Source organism: Jaculus jaculus, chromosome 2 (assembly GCF_020740685.1).
Source record: "Jaculus jaculus isolate mJacJac1 chromosome 2, mJacJac1.mat.Y.cur, whole genome shotgun sequence".
Lineage (NCBI taxonomy): Eukaryota > Metazoa > Chordata > Mammalia > Rodentia > Dipodidae > Jaculus > Jaculus jaculus.
Window position 1 is genome coordinate 97,612,592 of NC_059103.1, and position 21,761 is coordinate 97,634,352.

Here is a 21,761-nt window from a genome sequence, read left to right on the forward strand (position 1 = left end):
ATTTAAACATATTACATCAGTAAAAATCATATAATCTAAAAATCTTTTTTTAAACTGGAGCTATATCCTTATAAATATACCTTTCTTGTCTTTTGCTTATGGATCCTTTAATATTTTTCCACTTCTATAAAATTTTATAATCAATTTAGCATTTATTACTTAAAATTTTCTTTTCATCACTCAGGTTATGCAAACATTCTTTTTCTTTTTCTTTTTCTTTTTCTTTTTCTTTTTCTTTTTCTTTTTCTTTTTTTTTTTTTTTACCAATAGCCCAGGAATGATGACCAGACTTAACTTTAAAGTTTACCTAATGTAAGCATGGAGACTTTACCCCCTGTTTGCTTTTGTGACATTATTAATCTTAAAAATCTACAGCACTTACCTGAAGCACATTTTTTTCTTTATTTTTACTTACTTATTTGAGAGTGACAGACAGACAGAGAGAGAGAGAGAGAGAGAGAGAGAGAAAGAGAGAGAGAAAGAAAGAGAGGGAATGGGCAGGCCAGGGCTTCCAGCCACTGCAAATGAACTCTGTTGTCCAGACCCCTTTCAGGCCCCCACGATGGGAGTGTTGTAGGAGCTAGGGCATTCAGTCAAAAGACCCCATTCATTTAGTCTATTGTTATTGTGATTCAAGCCTTTTCTGACTTCTGGCTACAATGGGTATGGCCTCTGATGAGAGAACTGGTTTGGATCCTGAAGGTGAATGCTGACTGGACTGCTCTATGGGCTTAACCCAAGATTTGCCCCTAGTGACACCACCTCCCACCAGGTGGCTAGAGACCCAAGTTATGGGCTTTAATAAAACACCTGAGTCTAAAGTCTTGAGCTAAAGCAGTCCAGGTAACCTGATCTGTCTTCTGAGTTGGGTCCTCAAGGGCAAACAAGGGATGATGGTGTCCCTGTAAAGGAACATAGATGGAATAATCTTTCAGGTCTAGGGTTGAATAATGAGCAATTCCAGGGGGAATATGAGTTAAGAGAGTGTGGGGATTGGATGCTACAAGATTAAGGGGACCACTGCTTCATTAATTAAGTGAAGGCCCTGAACTAGCTTCTATTTGTTGTCCCCTTTCCAGACGCCAAGAATAGGAGAGTTATATGGACTGGAATACTCTTTTAAGAGTGTTTGTTCCTTAAATGCTGTAATTATGGACTTGGGTCCCTCAGCCATCTCTGGGTTTTGTGGATATTTGTTTTGATGATATAAATGAGCAGAGTCCTTAAGATGTATCTTCATGGGAGTAGCTATGGTGGTTCAGCCTACAGTCTCTCCATTAGTCCAGACTAAGGGATCTGCATTATCTCCAGTTAGAGGAAGACATTGTTCCTTTCCAGGGAGGATTAATTCTGACATTTAGAGTGAATATCCCTCCTCAGTATGAGGACTGGGGTTTCAGAACTATGAACAAGTGATGGAAGTAGGTATTTTTCCCAAGAATAGATAAGACATGTAAAGAACTTTCTTCAGAGCTGGCCTGATATGCTCTGGCAAATGACTGTGTGGTTAGATCGGTGGCCTTGAGAGAAGGGAAGCATGGAAAATTGGGCCTCCATATCAACCAGAAAATCTAGGGTGTGTTGGCCACCTGAATAGTCACCCAAGGCTCCTCAAGTTGGACTGGTATGACAAGATCCTGTTGGGAAGGTCCTGGGACCCAATAGCATTCTGCTGGGGAAGATGACCTCAGATCTCTGGGATCCAGGGGGCACCTCATCCTCCAGAAATTTCTTTGGCATTTAGACAGGGTCCTGAAGAGGGCCGGGAGGATCTTGCTCCTCTTAGAGCAATCTTTCCTCCCCTTCTCTAGGCCCTACTTGTAGGAGACTGACATTGTAGTCTGGACTAACTGGTTCACCTACTAGTTTTTGTAACTTTCTATGAATATCGGATACTGATTGGGTGAGAAATTCATATTCAAGGAGAAACTCTTCCCCCATGGTCTCCGGAGTTATGTTGGTATGCTTCCTAAGTTGCCTCTTTGAGTCTCTGAGGGAAAGTAATGGGGGGGGTTCCTCTTCTCATTGGATCACAGCTGCCAGCTGGGTCTGGTTTTATTCTAGCCCTTTGGATTCTGGATCCCTTCAAGTATGTAATAGTTGGTACTGTGCCCCATAAATCTTCCTGGTTCTAACTGGCATTAGTCAAGAGGACTGTACGTGCCCTGGTAGGGATGCTAGAGTTGGGAACCTGAGAGTGGATTATATAGTATTCATTTCCTGCTGCTATTGCCTGGGCCAGTACCCTCTGTCTTTCAATGGAAGTTAGAGTTTGGGCTATTATTAGCATGCATCTGTCCAGCCCAAATCAGACTGTCTGCTGAGTTGTTGGAAAATCTAGAAGTATTGATATGAGCCCTCAATAAAACTACCCAATTTTTTATGTTTGTTAGCTCATTTAAGAAAAAAGCCAGGTGTGGTGGCACACGCCTTTAATCCCAGCACTTGGGAGGCAGAGGTAGGAGGATCACCGTGAGTTTGAGGCCACCCGGAGACTACATAGTGAATTCCAGGTCAGCCTGGGATAGAGTGAGACCCTACCTCCAAAATCCAAAAAAAAAAAAAAAAAAAAAGAAAGTCAGTGGATTATCCTGAAGTCTCCTACAAAGGATACAGGCAGAGAGGGCCCATAGGAGGCCTCTGAAGGAACTGGAAGTCCCTGGGGGTTAGGTTCTTTTGGGTAAGCAGGGCAAGTCCCAGGAAGGAATAAAGGAGACAACTCTGGATTTAACTGCCTTAAGGTTTGGAAAATCAATGTGGGGGGACTTAGCAGGGAAGCCCTGGTGGCTGGGTCTAGCGAGCTAAGAGACATTGAACCACAAACAGCAGCCCGTGATTAAGTCTAGCATGCAGTTGGTGGCTGTGATCCTTAGAATGGATCTTCCCCAATAGTTTAAGGAGTTTTATTCAAACCTGTAACTTGGTGTCACCATGGACCCTAGGAGTCCAGCCCTAACGTGTGTTTGGGGGTGGATGTGAATTCCAGCTTAAGACACACAGAGTACTTGGGCTCTGCCTGAGGTTCCTGGAGTGTGTTTGTTTGTCTGGCGCGGGTGGGGATATTTTCTCTCTGTGTGGACCTGTAAAGGGGGCACCAGCTTCTCCTGTCATTATGGAGCTTCCCCTGATTCTATAAGCTTCAAATAAATTCCCTTCCTCCATAAGTGTGTCTGGCCTTGCAGTGGCCAATTCAATATGATCATGGAAGTATTATTTGTACTTAAGGTACCCCCCTGACCAAATGGTCAGAAAAGACCACATTGAAGAATTGTATTGTAATTGAGACTGCACTATGGAGGCTATTTTTCCTCCACCTTCTAGAGAACATTGTGGCCAGGCTTCCTGAAATAAAAAGACAAAAACTCTCCTTCTAAGACTCTTTTGGTCTCATTGAGCCCAGTGTTCAAGAATGCATTCAAGTGGTGATTTCCGAGGCATCTTGGATGCAGCTCTTTCCGTTTATGCCAGAATGGAGGAGAAAATTCTAAGAGTCTTGGATCAGGATGTATCCAGTCCTATCCTGCATCTTCTACTCAGGGGTATCCCTCAAACCAGATCTCAGGGGAGGTTAAAAGCAGAAACAAACAGGACTGATAATGTGTGTCCCAGAGCGAGGCACACGTGACTTACCCCTGGCTTGGCTACCTCCTACTCCTCATCTTCCTCCTGCATATTTACTAGGCTGTGGGTTGTCTCGCCCCCATCTCCAGTTTGCAGAAGCCTGAGATAGGCTCCCCTGTAGCCTTTTCTGTACCCCAGATACCTACTCTATCTCCATTCTTCAAAACAAAAAATAACTGGCACTGGATTTCTCTCAGAAAATGCTTTAAGATAGTATGAAGACAGAGGAGTTTCGATGCAGTAGGGACTCTATTCTGACCAGGAAGACATACATCTGTAACCCGTGGAATGCCCAATCTGTAAAAGAAGTGCCACAGTTCCAGGACTGGGGAGAAACCTTTGCTGTAGGAGAAAGAAGTCTGTAAGAGGGTGACAACTAAGGTGGTGTGTCAGTATAGGAGAGTCACCTCGAGGGGAACTGAGCCACGCCTACAAAGGACTGAAAAAGGAGCAATGGGCTAGATCATATTGGTATCTCAGAGGCCATATGATGAGCTGGGTGTCTTGCATAGATTTAGATCAGCACCTTACGATTAAAAGGCATCCCATTGACTGTGAGGACAGAGAGAGACTCGACATTCCCTCCCAGGTATATGACCCTTTCTTTAGCAGAGACCAGACTCTACCTCTTGACTTCAAGAATGTTGGTATACGGTTCTAGGCTCGGTTCCCCAGGTCCCACGTTAGCCAGATGCACAAGGGAGCGCACGCGTCTGGAGTTTGTTTGCAGAGGCTGGAAGCCCTGGCGTGCCCATCCTCTCTCTCTCCCTCTATCTCTCTTTCTCCCTGTGTCTGTCACCCTCAAATAAATAAATAAAAAATGAACAAAAAAATATTTAAAAAAAAAAAAAAAGAATGTTGGTATAAATCTCTGCTCAGGTCTTCCCCTGTTACAGGGAGAAATCTGTTTAGCTGTATGAGGTCTGAGTCATTCATTCTTCCTAGACCAAGACTCCTACTCTTGCTAAAGCTCAAAGAAAGGACAGACAGGCACTGGCTGAGGGATCTGGCCGTGCTGTGCATGGCTCAGAGTTCCCCTCGCTCTGTGAGGCTTCTCAAGTGCCGGGCTCATGGTCACTCTTGAGCCGTCCTTTGCAATTTTCAGCCAGGCATACTAATCTTGAGGAGAAACCTTCAGTTTCCCATATGGGCCATCAAAGATGTTGCAGAGGGAAAAGTATCCCCACCCTTGATGATCAGGGGGCCAGGGGCCCTGTCTTGAAGCTAAAAAATATTTGGAAGCTCCAGAAATGAAGAAAGACTTAGAAGTACAGTGTAAGCAAAAGTAGCAGACTTTATTTCTTTGGCAAGGAATGAAAGCTCCCTTTGGGAAGAGAGGGGTCCCAGACCCGAGAGTCCATCTGCATAGGCTCAAGGACTGGGTTTTGTAAGATTGGGTCCCCCTCTTTCCTCTTCTGCCATGGTAATGAGGGATTTGGGCTCAGCTCCCCACATTATCCCCTCCCAAGACACCTAAAACTGCTGGTCTTTTAGTTATTTTTCTCTCTCTCTCTTAACTTTTGCTTTAATGGTTTTCTGTCCCAGTGGCCAATCATCAATAGAGTGTTTTCAGTCTTGATTGTCCACATTCCCGTTTCCCTGTCTCTGCAGCCCCCTAGACCCATTCCTTACCTACCTATGCCTCTTTAAACTCCCCCCAGGATGGCCCACTGTGTGTGTGGTGTGGGAGAAGGGCTCTGGGGCTAACACTGAGCAGATTTCCCCCATTTCTTAAAATTTCCACATCCCAGTTAACACCAAGTAAGAACAAAGCCTCTAACATATGGCACTTTGTAAATCCTTAATTCAGATCTAATCATCTCAATCTTGAAACTACTGACATTCTAGGCTGAGAAACCATGTTTGCAGAACTGTCTTGAAATTTATAGGATGTTTGGTAATATTCCAAGTTTCTACCCATTACATGCCAATAGTGATAACCAAAGATGTGTATAGGCGTTACCAAACATTCCTTAAAGGTAAAAATAGAACCACTGCTTTACCTTATTTCACACATAGGGAAAAACTTTTGGATACCACAGATTCTTTAATCTAAAAAATGAAGATATGCCTAAAATAATGAAACAGCCTACAGGAATCTATACTCTTAGAAATTAAATGACCAGGTTATGAGTAAGGGTTCAATTTTTAGCTTTTAATAAGTTGACCCTGAAAAATATCAAGTTAGAGTTAATTTCAACACTAATTCCAAATGACTTTCATGATTTTTGCATCACAGAGCCCTGGAAAGCATTAATTCATTAATGCTTTTGTGCAATTTAGTTATCATTGCTAATTCATTCACGTCTTCTAAAATGTCGGCTTCCAGGACCAGTGTCTCATTTATGTGTCTGTGTATGCACATGTATAGCTTACTTTGATTTTCTGAGGCCAGGTCTCACTATGCAGCTCGGACTGGTCTTGGACTCACAGTCCTCCTGTTTGGGTGCCTTTCTGTTATGAGCATGTAAGGACCAGCATATGGTCCAGGGACAGTTTAGATAAATAAGTTTGTTTTTCTTTGTGTGTGAGAGTAAAATTGCAAAGTCAACCTTTGTAAGCAAAAATCTAAGAAAAAGCTGAGTACAATGACATAGTAAGAGATTACCAGAAGGTGTGTGTGGAACCCTAGATAAGTAGTGGAAAATACAAAAAACCCAGCTGCTCAGCAGCCGTTGTCCCAGTCCTCCCAACACTATGACTGACTGAACGGCTGCTCAGCAGTCCGGACTGAGACCTCCGCGAGACGCATCACCGATTCGAATTCATCTGCCCGACACGCTGTCCGAACGACCGAGACGACCGAGACTCGCCTTGAAACACCGCGAACCGAGGAAAAAGTCGGCACGGACCCCGCGCCACCAGGTTGTAACGTCAGAAATCTCGCAGACCGAGTCTTGCGTTGAGACCGAGTCTCGCGATACTGCGTCCCAAGTCTCGCGATATCAGGTTGTATACATGTTAGACTCGTTAGAAATATTCTTGTGTTAGTAGTGATGAATATAATTTGGATATATATTATATTAGCTATAATATTAGTTGTGATAGTTTGGACTTGCTTGTGTGTGACTTTCATCCCAGTAAACTCCTTTGCGAGTACATCAGCGTCTGAGTATTATTGACCTTCGTGGGCGGAATCCTCTCAACCAATCATCTTTGAGAGTGCTCACGACACTTTCCCTCCCCCAAAACCACAAGCCTGGATCATATTTAAGTGTCCTCACTTATAACTTCCTTATCCTGAAGTCTTTGTCATTTGTCACACAAAGCTATGTTCTGAATCAGGTGTGCAAGTTTAATATTCTATACTCAAGAAACCATTTTCCCCCAGAGAGAAATTATACTAGAATTTAGGGAATTTTCATAAATGTAGATCTTATAGCCATGAACTTTCTAGTGGTGATAAAGGCCCAGACTCCAGCCCTCAGTGCTTATCACTAAAGTCTTGTTACTAAAACTTAGTCCCCGGAGCAGCAACACAGGCAACACGAGGAAACTGGTTAGGAGATGGATCTCAACCCCCATCTGGCCCTACTGAATCAAACGTTTATCTGCTTGCAGGCACTTCCTGTGCACTCTGAAGTTTGCAAAGCACTGGGTAGAATCTCTGAAGACCATTAAGGCTTAGAACCTTCATACACCACATGCCTTTTCAGTACACTAATCTTTCATTTACTTAGGATTCCAACACCTCATGGGAAAACCTGCTCAGTGTTGGCCCCAGAGGGCGACCTCCCCCCGCCCCCACACCACCGCCACACGCAGAGTTTAAAAATTTTACATAAACCAATGAACTGCATCCTGGAATCTCCGTCATGTCTGCTTTCTCCACAGAGAAAGTTTCAACTGGCCTCTCTTAGCTTTCCACTGGACTGGGAAGAGTCACTGAGGTGGGGAAACATGCTTACGTTACGGATTTATCCACGGTTTGAGTGCCCCAGCTTTCAAGAGTCCCCTGAGTACTAGGAAGACTGAGGACATTGAAGGCACTCCCTAGAATTCTGCATGAGGACTTTATTCTTGCATGCTTTCCTTACTTTTGTTCCTTTAGAGTTATTTTTTTTCCACCGGGAAACATTTTGTTGAAGTGTGAATAAATGGTATAAATTAAGTTCACTACTGAAAAAGACCTTTCCCTTATAGTGTATGCATGTGTGTGTGTGTGTGTGTGTGTTGCACATGTGAATTTACATATACTTATCCTGCCTTACAATAAAGGAATTTAAAGCAGCATTTATAATGCTATCATAAAACATAACTAACTTGCAGAGGCACAACCTGGGTTACAGTGATCTGATCTCTCCTCCCTGTGCATTCTGCAGAAAAGTGCCTTGTATTTTATAACTCAGAAAGCATAAAAAATGTGGGTTATTTCTGTCCCCAGTCTTCTAAGAAATAAAGAGAATTCTATCATGGATGAATGGCTTTGGGAAACATCAACGTTATATCTCAGTACTCTCTTTCCAATCAGACACACACACACACACAAAAAAAAATCTGAAAAAAAAAATCACAAGATAGACAACCAATATTAATAGTGTTTTTATTTACAAAGATAGTATTTGGCCATTTGGAAAACCACTAACATTTTCACTGTAGAAACATTAAATAATAAACACGATGTTATACAGTACTTTGGATAACTTCTTCCATCAATGTAGTGCAGTTTATGATTGGCACCTAAAAGTGAAATTTTCAATTATTTTCCCCTCTTATCGTCAGTTGTGCAGTTACATGACCAAAATTAAAAATGGATCTAAGAACATATTTTCTGGCCTTTATTCAAAGGCTCATGGATTTATTCCCCCCTAGCCCTGCCTGTACCAAGTTAAATGACAAAGGACCTTCTCTTGTACCTGATCAAAAAACATTACCATCTTGGGTAGCTTGGAGGACTCTGCCTGAAAGAGCAAAATGAGTCACACTGACCAGATGAAGGGGAGGGTTAGGGGAGGGGAATAATATTCTTTCAGTAGTCAACTTAACTTGCCACACACAAAGCAGAGAAAACGCACCAGATAAAAATCTCTAAATCTCTCTGGCTTGCATTTCTAAGTAGAGTCTTCCTTTCAAAACACAACAAGAGTCTGAATCCTTATGAGTAAGCCAAGAAGACATATCTTTCCCCAAGGATAAAAAATTAACACTACCACATTAGGTCATTGCTAAGATGCTAAAATATCTGTCCATCACATCTTCTTTGGGAGTAACAAGTTTTGTGGGCATTCTTTTTTTAATACTTGTTTGCCAGCAAGGGAAAGAAAATTTAGTGAGCTTAGCATCTTCCCTTTCTGCCCCTCACTATTAGGAGGCCAAGAGGAAAAGTCCTGACTCAGAGCCTGGTTCAAATTACTTGGTTCTGAGGATGTTCATCACATACCCATAATAGGATCTAAATACCTTTTAGAGGATTCTGCAGTCTGCTACTTTGCTTTGAGATAAATACATCTCCAATAGGTAAATTTTATGGATTTTTAAAAAGTAGAGAGGGAGAGAAAGGGGACAGAGAATATTTTCAACTTATTTTTTTTAAATAAAGGATTCTATTTAGCAAGTGTCCCTGCCAGGAAATGCCCCCTCATACTCTATGCTCAGCCTGCTTCCTCTAGTTCTATTCTCAGTGCACATGGAGAACAGCTGGTCTCCAGGCTCATGGTGCCAGCCCTTCACATACTGGAAAACCATCAGTGGTTTGCCCCTCAGTCTTCTCTTCTCCAGGCTGCATAATCCCAGCTCCTTTAATTTTTCATCATAGATTTTTCTTTCCAACCCTTTAATCATCTTTGTGATTTCTGGCAAAAATAGCAGAAAATATTTTGGTTACTTAATTAGAAATACAGAATAACAAGAGTTAGTTGAGTTTTTTTTAAGTTATGTGTTTTTAAATATAAAGATAAAATATTCAGGGAGATGTACTTGAGGGTTTGTGGGCGCTAGAATTCTAATCCTGCCGTGTTCTGCTGGGTGGATCTCACTGCAGCACATGCAGTGCCTCTGTGCGCAGAACCTGCTTCACATACAGCCTGCATAGCATGTAATTCATGAGAATACCTGTTGAGGCCTGTGTCAGTTTAGAATTCAGTATGACAACCTGTCCCCATGGAGCTTCCCCACACTTCTGTTCACCTTGATCTGTAAGTATGAGAATTTGCAAAGCTTCTTACCAGAGAAAGCCTTACTATAATTGATAAAAGTTGTTCTTTTTAAAATATAACCTGAAACCACAAGAGTTTTATATATTAACTGCAGTTTCTCATTTCCCTTAATGGTTTACTTTCTTTTGTAGAGCTCAAACTCAAGGACATTACACAAATTCATCACAAGTGGACATCTCTGCCAACATACAGTCATTTCATCATGTATTTAACTCGAGATCACAAGCTGCCTTTTATTTTGCAACTAGAGTCTGTGAATATTAGGAACATGTAAATACTCAATATTAATAGCACATTTACACAAAACACAATACTACTAACAAGAAATTTCATGCCCATACTACATAATTGTCTTTAAAAGAAAAATACAACTAACAAGAATAAATGCATCTTGATATGTTATACACCTTTCCTTTTATGAAGTGAATGGCAGTAAAAGTTAGAGTTCGGGTCAGGCCGGAACTAAATTGAAAAGCATAACCCAATTTCATGAGCACATGATGCATCATATCATAAGCAAGTCAATAGTACTCATGGGAAATACTGAACAGATGACAGAATGGTCATTCACACAGATTTAAAAAAAAAAAAAAAAAACTTCTCCCACTATTTGTCATGAGGAGCATTTTGTAAGAAGGATGAAGGATGGCACAGGTCACACATAACAAAGGCCTTCCTAAAGAAGACACAAGATGGAAGGCAACACCCCAAAATGGTCTGGATATGCCTACAGATGCTCTTGTCCTTCAGGGATGATGTCACTGCTGGGATTGCACAAAATCAGGCCACCAAGACCCGAATCACCAACCAGCCTTCTTCCTGACCCACTCTTCCCCTAGGCCTGATAAGAGGGCGATGAGAAGGTGAGGATTGGATAAAGAAAACCAAAGGAGTTCACTGCTAGTTCTGGAGGTGCTAGCGTTCTTCTGAGCAGGGGCCTCTTTTCAAGCTCACATCATCCAATCCAATCTCCCCAGTGTGACCACGCCTCTTTTCACCTTTGAAGATAACCTAGGGAGAGAACGCACACCGGTCAAGCCTCCACTGTCGCTTTCTTGTGTAGTAAAATACAGGTATTCCTTCCCCCAAGCTAAATATTAAGACTACATAGCTAGATTTAAGTCCAGAACCTGGGTGCTAGCATCACGCCCAGCTCACTTGTCTTTCTATGCAACCTCACATCATCAGTAACTTTCCACCAGAGCACAGGACTCAGACCAGTAACTCTTTATTTACAAAGGCATCCTAATTATAGTCTAGTACACTATAGGAATGTTATGAAGCAGATGCTTTTGTCCAACATGACCAGGGTTAGGAGGAAGAAGAAAGACTACGAGAGAACATAAAGGTGCAGAAATTAAGAGCCAAGGATCTGAAAGATCGCACCGCACAGCCTGTTCCGGGGTACCTGGCCTTCTCTTAGGTAGTACATATTTGTTATCCAAAGTCCATCAGAACCTACTACTGTGTCCCCCAGGTGAAAGCATCCACTGCTCTTGATACCCGCTATAAAAAGGAAGAAACTTTCAGTGCTGTGGTTTGAAACAATGTATTTTCTTGTTTTATTTCTACAACATAATAAATAGTAAGAAAAACTTTAAGAAAAAAAGCAAAAGGTCTAAAATCAGTAGTAATGGAGTCTGTGTTTCTAAATCAGTTTGGAGAAACTCAGTATTCTAGATGTAGTCTCTTCACAGCAGAAGTTTTTTTTTTTTTGGTTTTTCGAGGTAGGGTCTCACTCTGGGTCAGGCTGACCTGGAATTCACTATGTAGTCTCAGGGTGGCCTTGAACTCTCGGCGATCCTCCTACCTCTGCCTCCTGAGTGCTGGGATTAAAGGCGTGCGCCACCACGCCCGGCTTTTTTTTTTTTTTTTTTTTGGTTGACAGCAGAAGTTTTATAAGCATTAGCACAAAGGCATTTCTACAATGCATTCACTATTTTGGTGGGATGTTATAGGGTTTTTATTTATTTATTGCTATGTTTGACTTCATTATTTGAAATAAAATGTACATCTTTAATCAAAGGTTCTCCTCTATCCCATCTGAATAGTGATTTCCAATTGTGGATCTGGGCTTTGCTCCCCCACCCCATGCTGCTGATCTATGTATGACTTCTCAGAAAGAGAGAAAATTAACTTTAAAGAAAGACCCCCCTTGGGTGGCTAAGGTAGGAGGACCACCATAAGTTCAAGCCAGCCTGGGCTACAGAGCGAGTTCTAGGTCAGCCTGTGCTGGAGTGTGACCCTGCTTCAAAAGTGAGAGATACAGTAGCTTATGGTAGTAAATGTAGGAAGTTTAAGGAACTGAAGGAAAATTCAGGCACAATAAGCACAACATCCAATCTCTGGAAGTTTCTGTCAACTTCTTTTTTATTTTTTTTAACTTTTCTACTGTTAATTTTTTCTTGAAAACAGTTGCTCTTGGGTTGGGGAGATTGCTCAGTGGTTTAAAGTGCTTGCTTACAAAGCTTACCAGCCTGGATTTGAGTCCTCAGTACCATATAAACCCAGATACACAAACTGGCTCATGCATCTAGAGCTCAAATGCAGTGGCAAAAGGACCTAGCACACCATAATCAATCTCTTTCAGTCTCTCTCTCTCCTTCTTTCTTTCAAATAAAAATAAAATTAATAAAAGAATTGGTCTTAATGAGGGGTAGAAGGGGTTGTGCTGGTCCAAGGCTGCAATGAAGAGGAAGAAAGAAGAAAGAGACGTCAGAAAGAGGCACTGAATGGGGTCATCATGGCCAGAAGCAACCATAAATCCTTGACCCTGAATTCACGGCACACAGCTTCTCCACGCTCAGATACCAGGGTTCTCCTATGAAAGGAAAACCTTCCTTCCTTTGTGGCTCTACTTACGCTCTTGACGTCAGCCCCTCGCAAGGTGATCTGTGTTTGCCTCCAACCATGGCCACCATTTCTTCCCCACACGGCTGCTCCGTGGGCACCGTGTTTTCTCACAAACACCTGCAGTGTGCCGGAGTGCAGGCCAGTCACCTTGTGCCTGAAGGACAGGCACAGGTCCCCTGAATGCATGAGGTGGCCGAGAGGTAGTACCAAGCGAGCGGCTTTTCCCCCTGGGGCTTTGGCTGCAGATACGGTCAGATATTGTCCACCTGGAACGGCAAAAGCAGGTCTGGGTGTGCATGCTGATCCCTGCTCCAGGCCAGCAGCATGGACAGAGCTTCCTCTAATCAACTTCACACTGCCACAGTCATAGTCAAGAATTTCACATTTCTTGAAGTAGAAAAATAGAACTTATTTCTATTCTAGTCTTAAATTCTATGATGTTTACAACAAACACCCACTTACTTTGCTCATGGAGATGTTATGCCAAAGATACCTAGCAATTAGTAATTCAAACATTTCCATGGACCAGACGTGTGTCAGCATACACATAGTCACCACCTCCTGGTCCTTACCAACTTAGACTGAGCTGTCCAACATCCCTGGGTGGTTAGGTAGAAATGACCTTTAATTTCCTGGGTGTGGGTATAATTAACCTCTGGGCAATAAAGCATATATGCTTTAAGGAACACTGCATTTATTGAGTCTCTTCTCCATGCAGAAGGATGTTCTGCTTCTCACACAGGCACGTCTACCTCAAAAAACCACAGCTGTCCAGAAAACCCTCTGCATCTTCCTGGAACATCAGTGTTATTTGGAGGTTAGTGAGTTAAAGAGCTTTTATATTAAAGTAAATCTGTACCGTCATGAAACCTGCTTATACATATATCATATCTAAGTGACACAAAAACTTTCACTTTAGATATATTAAGTTGGATGTCCCCAGACCCCCAGACTTACAGGATTTATTTCCTCTGCTATCAGAGAACTGCAATTAAAAAAAAAAAAAAAAGCAGCAGCAATGAAGCAGGAGATGCTGCTTCTCAAAGGAAAGTTACCAGTAGCATTGTGAAGCTCAAGCCGTTAGCCTCACCAATGGCATTGCCTTCAGGAGGCTTTTCTCAGCCAGCTACAAAACACACTACGTTCCAACACTGATTTGTCCACAAGAATGCTGAACACATGTATCTACCATAGGAGAAACCCCAAATTCCTTTTCCGTTAAAAGACACCATTGTTATGATATGCTTAATTCATACAAGAAGTGGTAAGATATATTTGAGAAGCCCTCTTATTCTAACATGCTGGCCTCCACCAAGTCCCCTCATGCTCCCCTCGTTAACAGGAGACTTCTGAGTAACTACGATCTATGGACATGGCTATAAATGAGTAGCCCATGCTCTGTGCTGAGTGCTCTTGCATGCTATGAACAACTGAAGCCGTCAAGATCTGAACCTCTAATACTCCCTGTACACTCTTAGAATGGAGCAGTTTAATGTTATTTGTTGAGTAAATGAGGGATGTTCGCAAAGCACATCAAAAATCAGGCAGAGAATTGACTCATGGACCTGAATCAGTACAAACAAGGACACAATTTCTTGTGTTCTTCCACCCTGACCCTGACTCCTTTTTCCTACTGACTATCTCAAAAACACTGAGCCAAAAAATTTACATGAATGTTAAATGTCAGCCTGCAAGCTGATGTTTGAATTATCAGAAGCAGTCTGGTTAAGACTAAGATATAAGATTTTTACAGTGAGCCTGTACGTTTTAAGAGAATAAGGATTATCTTAGGTCCCTGCATGCAAACAGAACCACCTAGCACACTAAGTGATCTTAAGAAAAGATTCAGATCTCTCTCTCTCTCTTTTTTAAGTAAGGTTGCAACCATTCTTCCACCACAGAGCTGCTCTGTATTGGGTATTTAGTTTTTGCCATGGAGGATTGTTTCTTCATGTAAACAAAGGAAATGTCACAAAGTTGTAATAGTAACACAAAGAAAAAATTATTCAGCATCCCAAAAGTTTTACTCCTAATTCCAAAATACTGAGTTATATGTCATACTTTAGTAAATCTCTTCATTTGTTTTAAAGCAACATAACCCCTAATGAATTGAGGAAGGGAGAACAAATTATAGATGTTGTAAAACTTGACTAAAAGTTAAATGTTACAATTTTACTTATTTTTAATTCTATAGTAGTTTGTGCCTTTATAATTCTAATTTGCAATGAAAAGTACATAATATCTATTGCTTTAATGTGCTATGTATGTGGTCAAAGGAAGTTATGGGAGACTTGCCATGATTTTATTTGTATTTGATGGCCTGAATAAGAAACAAGCCCAACTAAAAGTTAATTATGGTTGTTGATACTTCATCCTTGAATTCCTGTAGCTTATTTTTTTTTTCTAGCAAAAGAGTAAAACATGCAGGGGTAGTAGGGGTAACATAAAGCATAAAGAAAAACTGAATAAACCACAATGCCAAAACCCAGGGTAATCACTAACATTATCACTTTAGAACTTTCTCTATATAAATACTTGGCCATTATTTTTGTTTTTGTTTTTGTTTTGGTTTTTTGAGGTAGGGTCTCACTCTGGTCCAGGCTAAGATCTTCATACTATACCAGTCATAATTGGAAATTTAACATATTTTTTTACAAATGGTATAATCTAAATAGAAACATGAAAACAATTGCCTTTGTATTTATTATTATACTGCTTATATTCTTCCTTAGTCTCACTTATAACACACATGTGTGTGCATGTGCATGCATGTGCACATGCACACACACCAGACACACACACACATACACACAATCTAAGCCTCCATGCTTCCTTAAACTTCCTAGAGAAAAAAAAAAAAAAAACAACCCCAGAGCGTAAAGTAAGGATTTTTTTTTTTTGTATTTTCTGATCAGCACATAGCTAGAACTCCCCAACATCTTCATAGCCTGTTATACATCATGTAGCCTACTACATTAAAACTCTGTCATCTTTTGGCCTTCCCATCCTGCACAATAATGTCCTTGGCGTTATCTGGAACATTTTTCCTCTGAACCAGAGGATGTCACAGCTGGTCTAAAAGGCTACCTAACCAACCCTCAGTGATACGTAAGCCCCTTTACAACATCTTGCCATAGGCAACCCACTCTAAAGTCTCCACTAAGAGAGCTTATTCCTTCCATATTAGCCACTTTTCCTTTTAGACAGCTCTACTGGAAACCTTTTTCAGATTCTACCAAAATCCATCTGTTTGTAGATTTTTGTCATTGATTCTAGTTTTCATCCCATTAGGGTCACAAAAAATAGCTCTGGGACAATTATTTGCAAAGCAATGCATTTATTGCTTTGCCAGGTTCACATTCTGCCTTCTTTACTGTTCACAGGTGAAGAAACATGTACCTTTGTGTCCAAGTCACTCTCTTCTGAGTGTGTACCATTAACTGTTTTCTCAGACCAGAAAGAATCCCCAGGAATAGATTTAACAGCAGATTTTCCAATGTGGTAAAATACCATATATATAGAAATGGCCTATCCTTTTAAGAGAAATAACATAGGATGCACTCATAATGACTTCATAATCCACTCAACCTCAGAGTCTGTCAGTTTGTGCTCAGTTATACCTTTTCCCTTTCACAGTTGTGTGGCTCATTTCTAGACCAGGAGCCATACATTGCATTCACCAGTACATCTCATCTTCTTAATTGTAATCAATGAATTTAATCTCTTGGATGATTATGTCATGGATAATTATGGTGATGTCAGCTCACACAATCACTTTGCTCTCTATCTTTGAGAGTCAATCATATTATCTAAAGTCAATATCTAATTTATCCAACTGTTAGTAAAAACATGGACTAATCCTAGATTGCATCCTCCAGGGGTCAGATCAAAACATCAGGTGATACATCTAATCAATTCTAACAGTCCAATCACTAGTGTGGCAACTTTTGCCTATCATTCTAAATTCCATGCTTCTTTTCATTTCTGTACCAGAGTGCAAGGGGAATCTGTCACAAATTGAAATGCCCATGAGTGTGATGAATAAAGAAACATGTTGCAAAGTATAAATTGGTTCTAAGATAGTGTTCTAAAAAATCAATTTTGTCAGGCATGGAGGCTCACGCCTATAATCCTAGCCCTCAGGAGGCTGAGGTAGGAGGATTGCTATACATTCAAGGCCAGTGTGAGCCACAGAGTGCCAAATCAGCCTGGGATAGAGTGTGACCTTGTCTCAAAAAAAATCAATTTAGTCTATATTAAAAAGACTATCTAGAAATATAGACTGTTCATACAGAAGTCGATGAATTTTCTGAATTTTGCATGAAGCGCTCTCCCCACTGCCCCTTGCCCAAGAGTTACTCAGTGTGGCCAGAAGCACTAGTTACAGCTCTACCACCCACCACTCTGAAAGCTGCTTCTTCAGCTACCTGCTCTCAGGCAGCAGTCTGACCGAGCCACACTTTCAGGCCTGACGTACTAACCAGATCTTGCCCAGGGTCACATGTGCTATAGCTGCAGGCACTGAACTTCCTATATGGCTGCATGAGGAGTGCAGAGATTGCCTGGACACTGAGTCAGAAGACTTCGGTGTGACACTAGATTCCACCAATCTAGCTCCGTGGACTTGTGAAATTGTCCATATCTGGGAACCAATGTTTCCTTTGTGAAAAAAAATGGCAGTATCACTTGCTTCACAGGTGGATTAAATAAGATGCAGAAGATGATGAAGACTTGGGATTATAGTAGGTTTTAACATGCACTGGGTTCTCAGACACTTGTGACAACAATAATGTTGCCAATTCTCAGAGCTAACCTTACATGAGTAAGAGTAGTCTGATAATGAGCACACGTGAGTGTACGCATTTTGTGTGTTACATGACTTTTTCTAACTAAAAGAAATATAAAAGCCAGTATAAATTTATCGAGTACTCCTATGTATGTGTATAGGCATGTTCAGACGTATATGGACACGTGTGTGTGCACACACATGCGAGTCAGAGGGCAGTAGTGGGTGTATTACTCAACCACTCTTCATCTTATTTTTTTTATTTTGGGGTTTTTCCGAGGTAGGGTCTCACTTTAGCTCAGACTTACCTAGAATTCCCTATGTCGTCTCAGGTGGCCTCGAACTCACGGCGATCCTCCTACCTCTGCCTCCCGAGTGCTGGGATTAAAGGCGTGCACCACCACACCCAGCTTCCATCTTATTTTTTGAGGCAGGGTCTCTCAGTGAACCTGGAGCTCACTAATCAGCTAGACTAGTTAGACAGCAAGCCCCTAAAAAGCTCTTGTCTGGTTCCCCAACAGAGAGACCGCTGGCACATATTGTGTACCCTGCTTTTCCCTGGGTGGTGGGATCTGAACTCAGATTCTCACACTTCAGTGGGAAGCACTTTACCACTGAGCCATCTCCCCAGGCCCTCAAAGTTTTATTTTAAATCATCTTTCATAACTCAATCTGAGGGGAAATATGAATTATTTGGGACTAATTCTTTAACACCTTGCTGCTCAGAACGTGCACTAAAGCGGGGCACCATGAGGACTTTCAATGTCACTTATCTGCATGGCAGGGAAGCCCGTCTGATGCACGAGCCTGTGAAGTCTGGAGAAGCTACTTCAGCAGCCATGAGCTCTCTCAGGCTAACCTTGTGTCTTGTGTTCTATAGGATGGAATTAAGAACTAGGCTTCTCAAATGAATGAAGTAATGTTTGTTTTTCTTGTATTCTTAGAATCAGAAGAAGAAAACGAGAAACTAAACTCCTCATCATTCCACTGAGTTTGCCTCACTCATACAGCAGGGAAGGGGAAAATCCCATGTGTAGCTTTATTTCCATAAAGGAGGTAAAACATCTAATAAGCAGTGAAACCTTACATTAGTAGGCACTGTGAAATTTACAGGTCTTTAAATTTTCCAAAAGAATACACCTAACTCCACCTTTCTAATAGCCTCTTCTGGAAGAACTGGTGGTACTTTATAACTATTTCTTTAGTACCTTACAGTGATTTTTTTTTTTTTTAGAGAGAACCACAGCTTTACTTAAGTATCTACTGCTTTTATCTTCTACTACTTAAATCTTTATTTAAAAAGTAAAAGGGTGAAACAACAAGTCACTATCACCACAATGTTAGATCACTGTTACTCTTGTACTCCTAGGAATACAATACTGCAAATGGCTTGAAAATTATAACCGAGAATGAGCCTAAATGTCTTATTTACCAAGCTTTTTGAAGTTATCTGAGCTTCGAATTTATCTCTTTCTCATCATAATTCTAATTAGTAGCAAACAAGTCTTAACAAATGAAATATAAGTAATGAGGGTGGTAGGGTTTTTAAACCCCCTCTATTAAGTAAACATAGAGGTATGTTACAGTACCTTGACTGATAAAAGCATCAAGCCAAAGGTATAACAAAAACTGCTAGATGACAGGGTTTTACCTGCTGGGTCCCTGATTGTTTCCCAATGCAAGTCACTGTCTTTTTCTCTGATCCATCCACAAAGTCCATGGTCAAAATTACAGCTGTTTACCAGAACACCTACAAAGAAATTACCAGAAAGATGAGTAGATCATAAACTCTACAAACAACTGTATAATCAGTGCTGTCTACTATCTACACTTAATATCCCACCAGAACTTCTTCCAAGAGATCAAAAGGAAATTGCAAGAATGCTTTACAAGCACAATTGTTATCACACATTCTGCTGCAAAAACAGAACACAAGACTGTTGCCAAGTCATCGCCTTGTTATACTGTCGCACAAAATACGACTTCCTTCTCACAATTCAAACAGTACTGTAATGTAATTTAAAGGGAAAATGATGACTCACAATTATTTTTGCTCAACTGATTCACTTGAGAAGAGGTGAAAGGGAGGAGGAGCCTAAATTTCCCAGATCAGACTAAATGAACTACAATTTAAAAGGTTATTTTCTTGCCATGATGCAACTCATCATTTTGTGTATTGACTGAACTATCTTAGCTGTTTTCTAGAAATGGAGGGAAGTGAGGAAAGTAATGGTAAGCACCTGGATCATCCCTTGCTTCTTCGTCCGCACTGATTCCTCTCTCTATTTCAAATATTTCAAACAAGTCATTTGAAGGCTGCCGAGGAACTGTAAGAGAAAGGTTTATGGTTTGTCCATTTGCTTTGCAATGAGTCAGTGACGATGCAGCATACTTCTAGCAAGGAAAAGGACAAGACCTCAGCGTCGCAGTTCATTTCACATGAAGAGGCACGCAGTTTGCTCTGCAGAGGTTCAGCCATAGCATTTATCTGGGTACACTTTAAAAACATAATAGTCAAGTTTCTAAAATTCTATATAAGAACAAATTAAATGTATTTAGTCAGAAAAATATTTTTTTTTAAATTTTTTTTTTGTCTATTTTTTATTCATTTATTTGAGAGCAACAGACACAGAGAGAAAGACAGATAGAGGGAGAGAGAGAGAATGGGCGCGCCAGGGCTTCCAGCCTCTGCAAACGAACTCCAGACACATGCGCCCCCTTGTGCATCTGGCTAACGTGGGACCTGGGGAACCGAGCCTCGAACCGGGGTCCTTAGGCTTCACAGGCAAGCGCTTAACCACTAAGCCATCTCTCCAGCCCAGAAAAATATATTTTAAAAGCTCTTGTAATTTCCAGCAAAAAATCTAAAAGTTGAGCCAAGCACTTGGGAGTCAGAGGTAGGAGGATTGCCATGAGTTCAAGTACACCCTGAAATTACACAGCGAATTCCAGGTTAGTCTGTGCTAGAGTTAGACCCTACCTCAAAAAAACAAAACAAAAAAGCTAAAACTCATCTGTGTGAAAGACACACAGTTACGAGAATTAACTAAAACATGCCTCTAATTGCAGTGAATGGCTGGGTTTCTACCCACTGTATTTGCTCCACTCCAGAGACCTCTGTGCATTGGAGCACACTAGCATGTGTCTATATATTGTAGTCTTCCTCAGTTAGGCAGATTGCATAAATTCTTTAAGATCAAACAGACTTCATGGTGCAGCATTTGCAATGCACCCCACCAAAACATGCAAGACTGTCCAGACATACTATTCATTTCCACATCTCTGACCCTGATGCTCCTTTTCCTCTAATTAACCTCTTCCTTCAAGGCCTGGCATAAATGTCACTGACTCTGTGAAGACTTACATACCCTGCGCACAGTGAAATTTCTTCTCATTGCTCACCAATAGCCCTGTTGACACATTTCATTTCTGTGCTTTTGTAAACAATTGTGACTATTTGCACACACATGTGTCTGTTCCTCTGCCAGACTCCAGGGTGCTAGGTGGTGTCAATCACGTTACTTATGTGGCATTTCCAGAGCTTGACGTGGTGAAAGACACTCAGTGTTTACTGAGCAATTGCACTGAGTTTGTCAGAAACCTGTGGACTTTGTCAATACTCTTTCTCCAATGACACAAGTGAGACACAGCTTAAGAATGCATTTAAAAATAATCGATTCAAAGCCGGGCATGGTGGTGCACACCTTTAATCCAAGCACTTGGGAGGCAGAGGTATGAGGATCACCATGAGTTTGAGGCCGCCCTGAAACTACATAGTGAATTCCAGGTCAGCCTGAACTAGAGTGAAACCCTACCTTGAAAAACAACAACAACAACAACAACAACAAAATCGATTCATTCAAGTTGTCTATTCGTTCACTCATTTGATGTGTGTTTGACTTCCAACCAACTGCCAAGCCTTGTGGTGGTCACAAGGGAGATGTTGAGTATAGTGATTGAGACCAACACGGATCTGGATCCTATGCTGTATGAGTTCTGCTGGGAAAAGCAGACATTAAACATGGGAGCAGGACCTGAGGAAATAAACGACCCACTGCACTCACCACAGCCCCAGCTGAAAGCATAGATGAATTGGGAAATGAGCAAGAGTGCTTCTTTCTTAGTGAACCTGATATCAGCACAAGGGTGAAGGAGGTAGACACTGAGGACACTCCACACCTGCCAAGCCAGAGATTCAGAGGCGCCTAAGAGCCCATCACCAAAACAGACTTAAAATGAACCCAACATAGCTCAGGGAATTTTGCAGAAGAAGAGGTGGAAAGATCCTTAGAGCCGTAAGTTGGCACATTATGCACAAAGTCATTACCTTTTCCCCATAACTGAGG

General features: G+C 41.3%; 1 protein-coding gene across 4 annotated transcripts in view; it reads right to left on the reverse strand.

The window, feature by feature from the left end:
• Nucleotides 1–8,147: 8,147 nt before the first annotated feature.
• Nucleotides 8,148–21,761, reverse strand: part of Npnt (nephronectin) — an 83,653-nt gene continuing 70,039 nt past the window's right edge. For all 4 annotated transcript variants that reach the window (XM_045142874.1, XM_004662996.2, XM_004662997.2 and 1 more), the window contains 4 exons: nt 19,656–19,742; nt 19,067–19,165; nt 12,639–12,895; nt 8,148–10,787 (listed from right to left, as the gene is read on the reverse strand). In XM_045142874.1, coding sequence (XP_044998809.1) covers nt 10,692–10,787; nt 12,639–12,895; nt 19,067–19,165; nt 19,656–19,742 — 539 coding nt within the window. In that variant the 3' untranslated portion in view covers nt 8,148–10,691. The remainder of the gene's footprint in view (nt 10,788–12,638; nt 12,896–19,066; nt 19,166–19,655; nt 19,743–21,761) is intronic.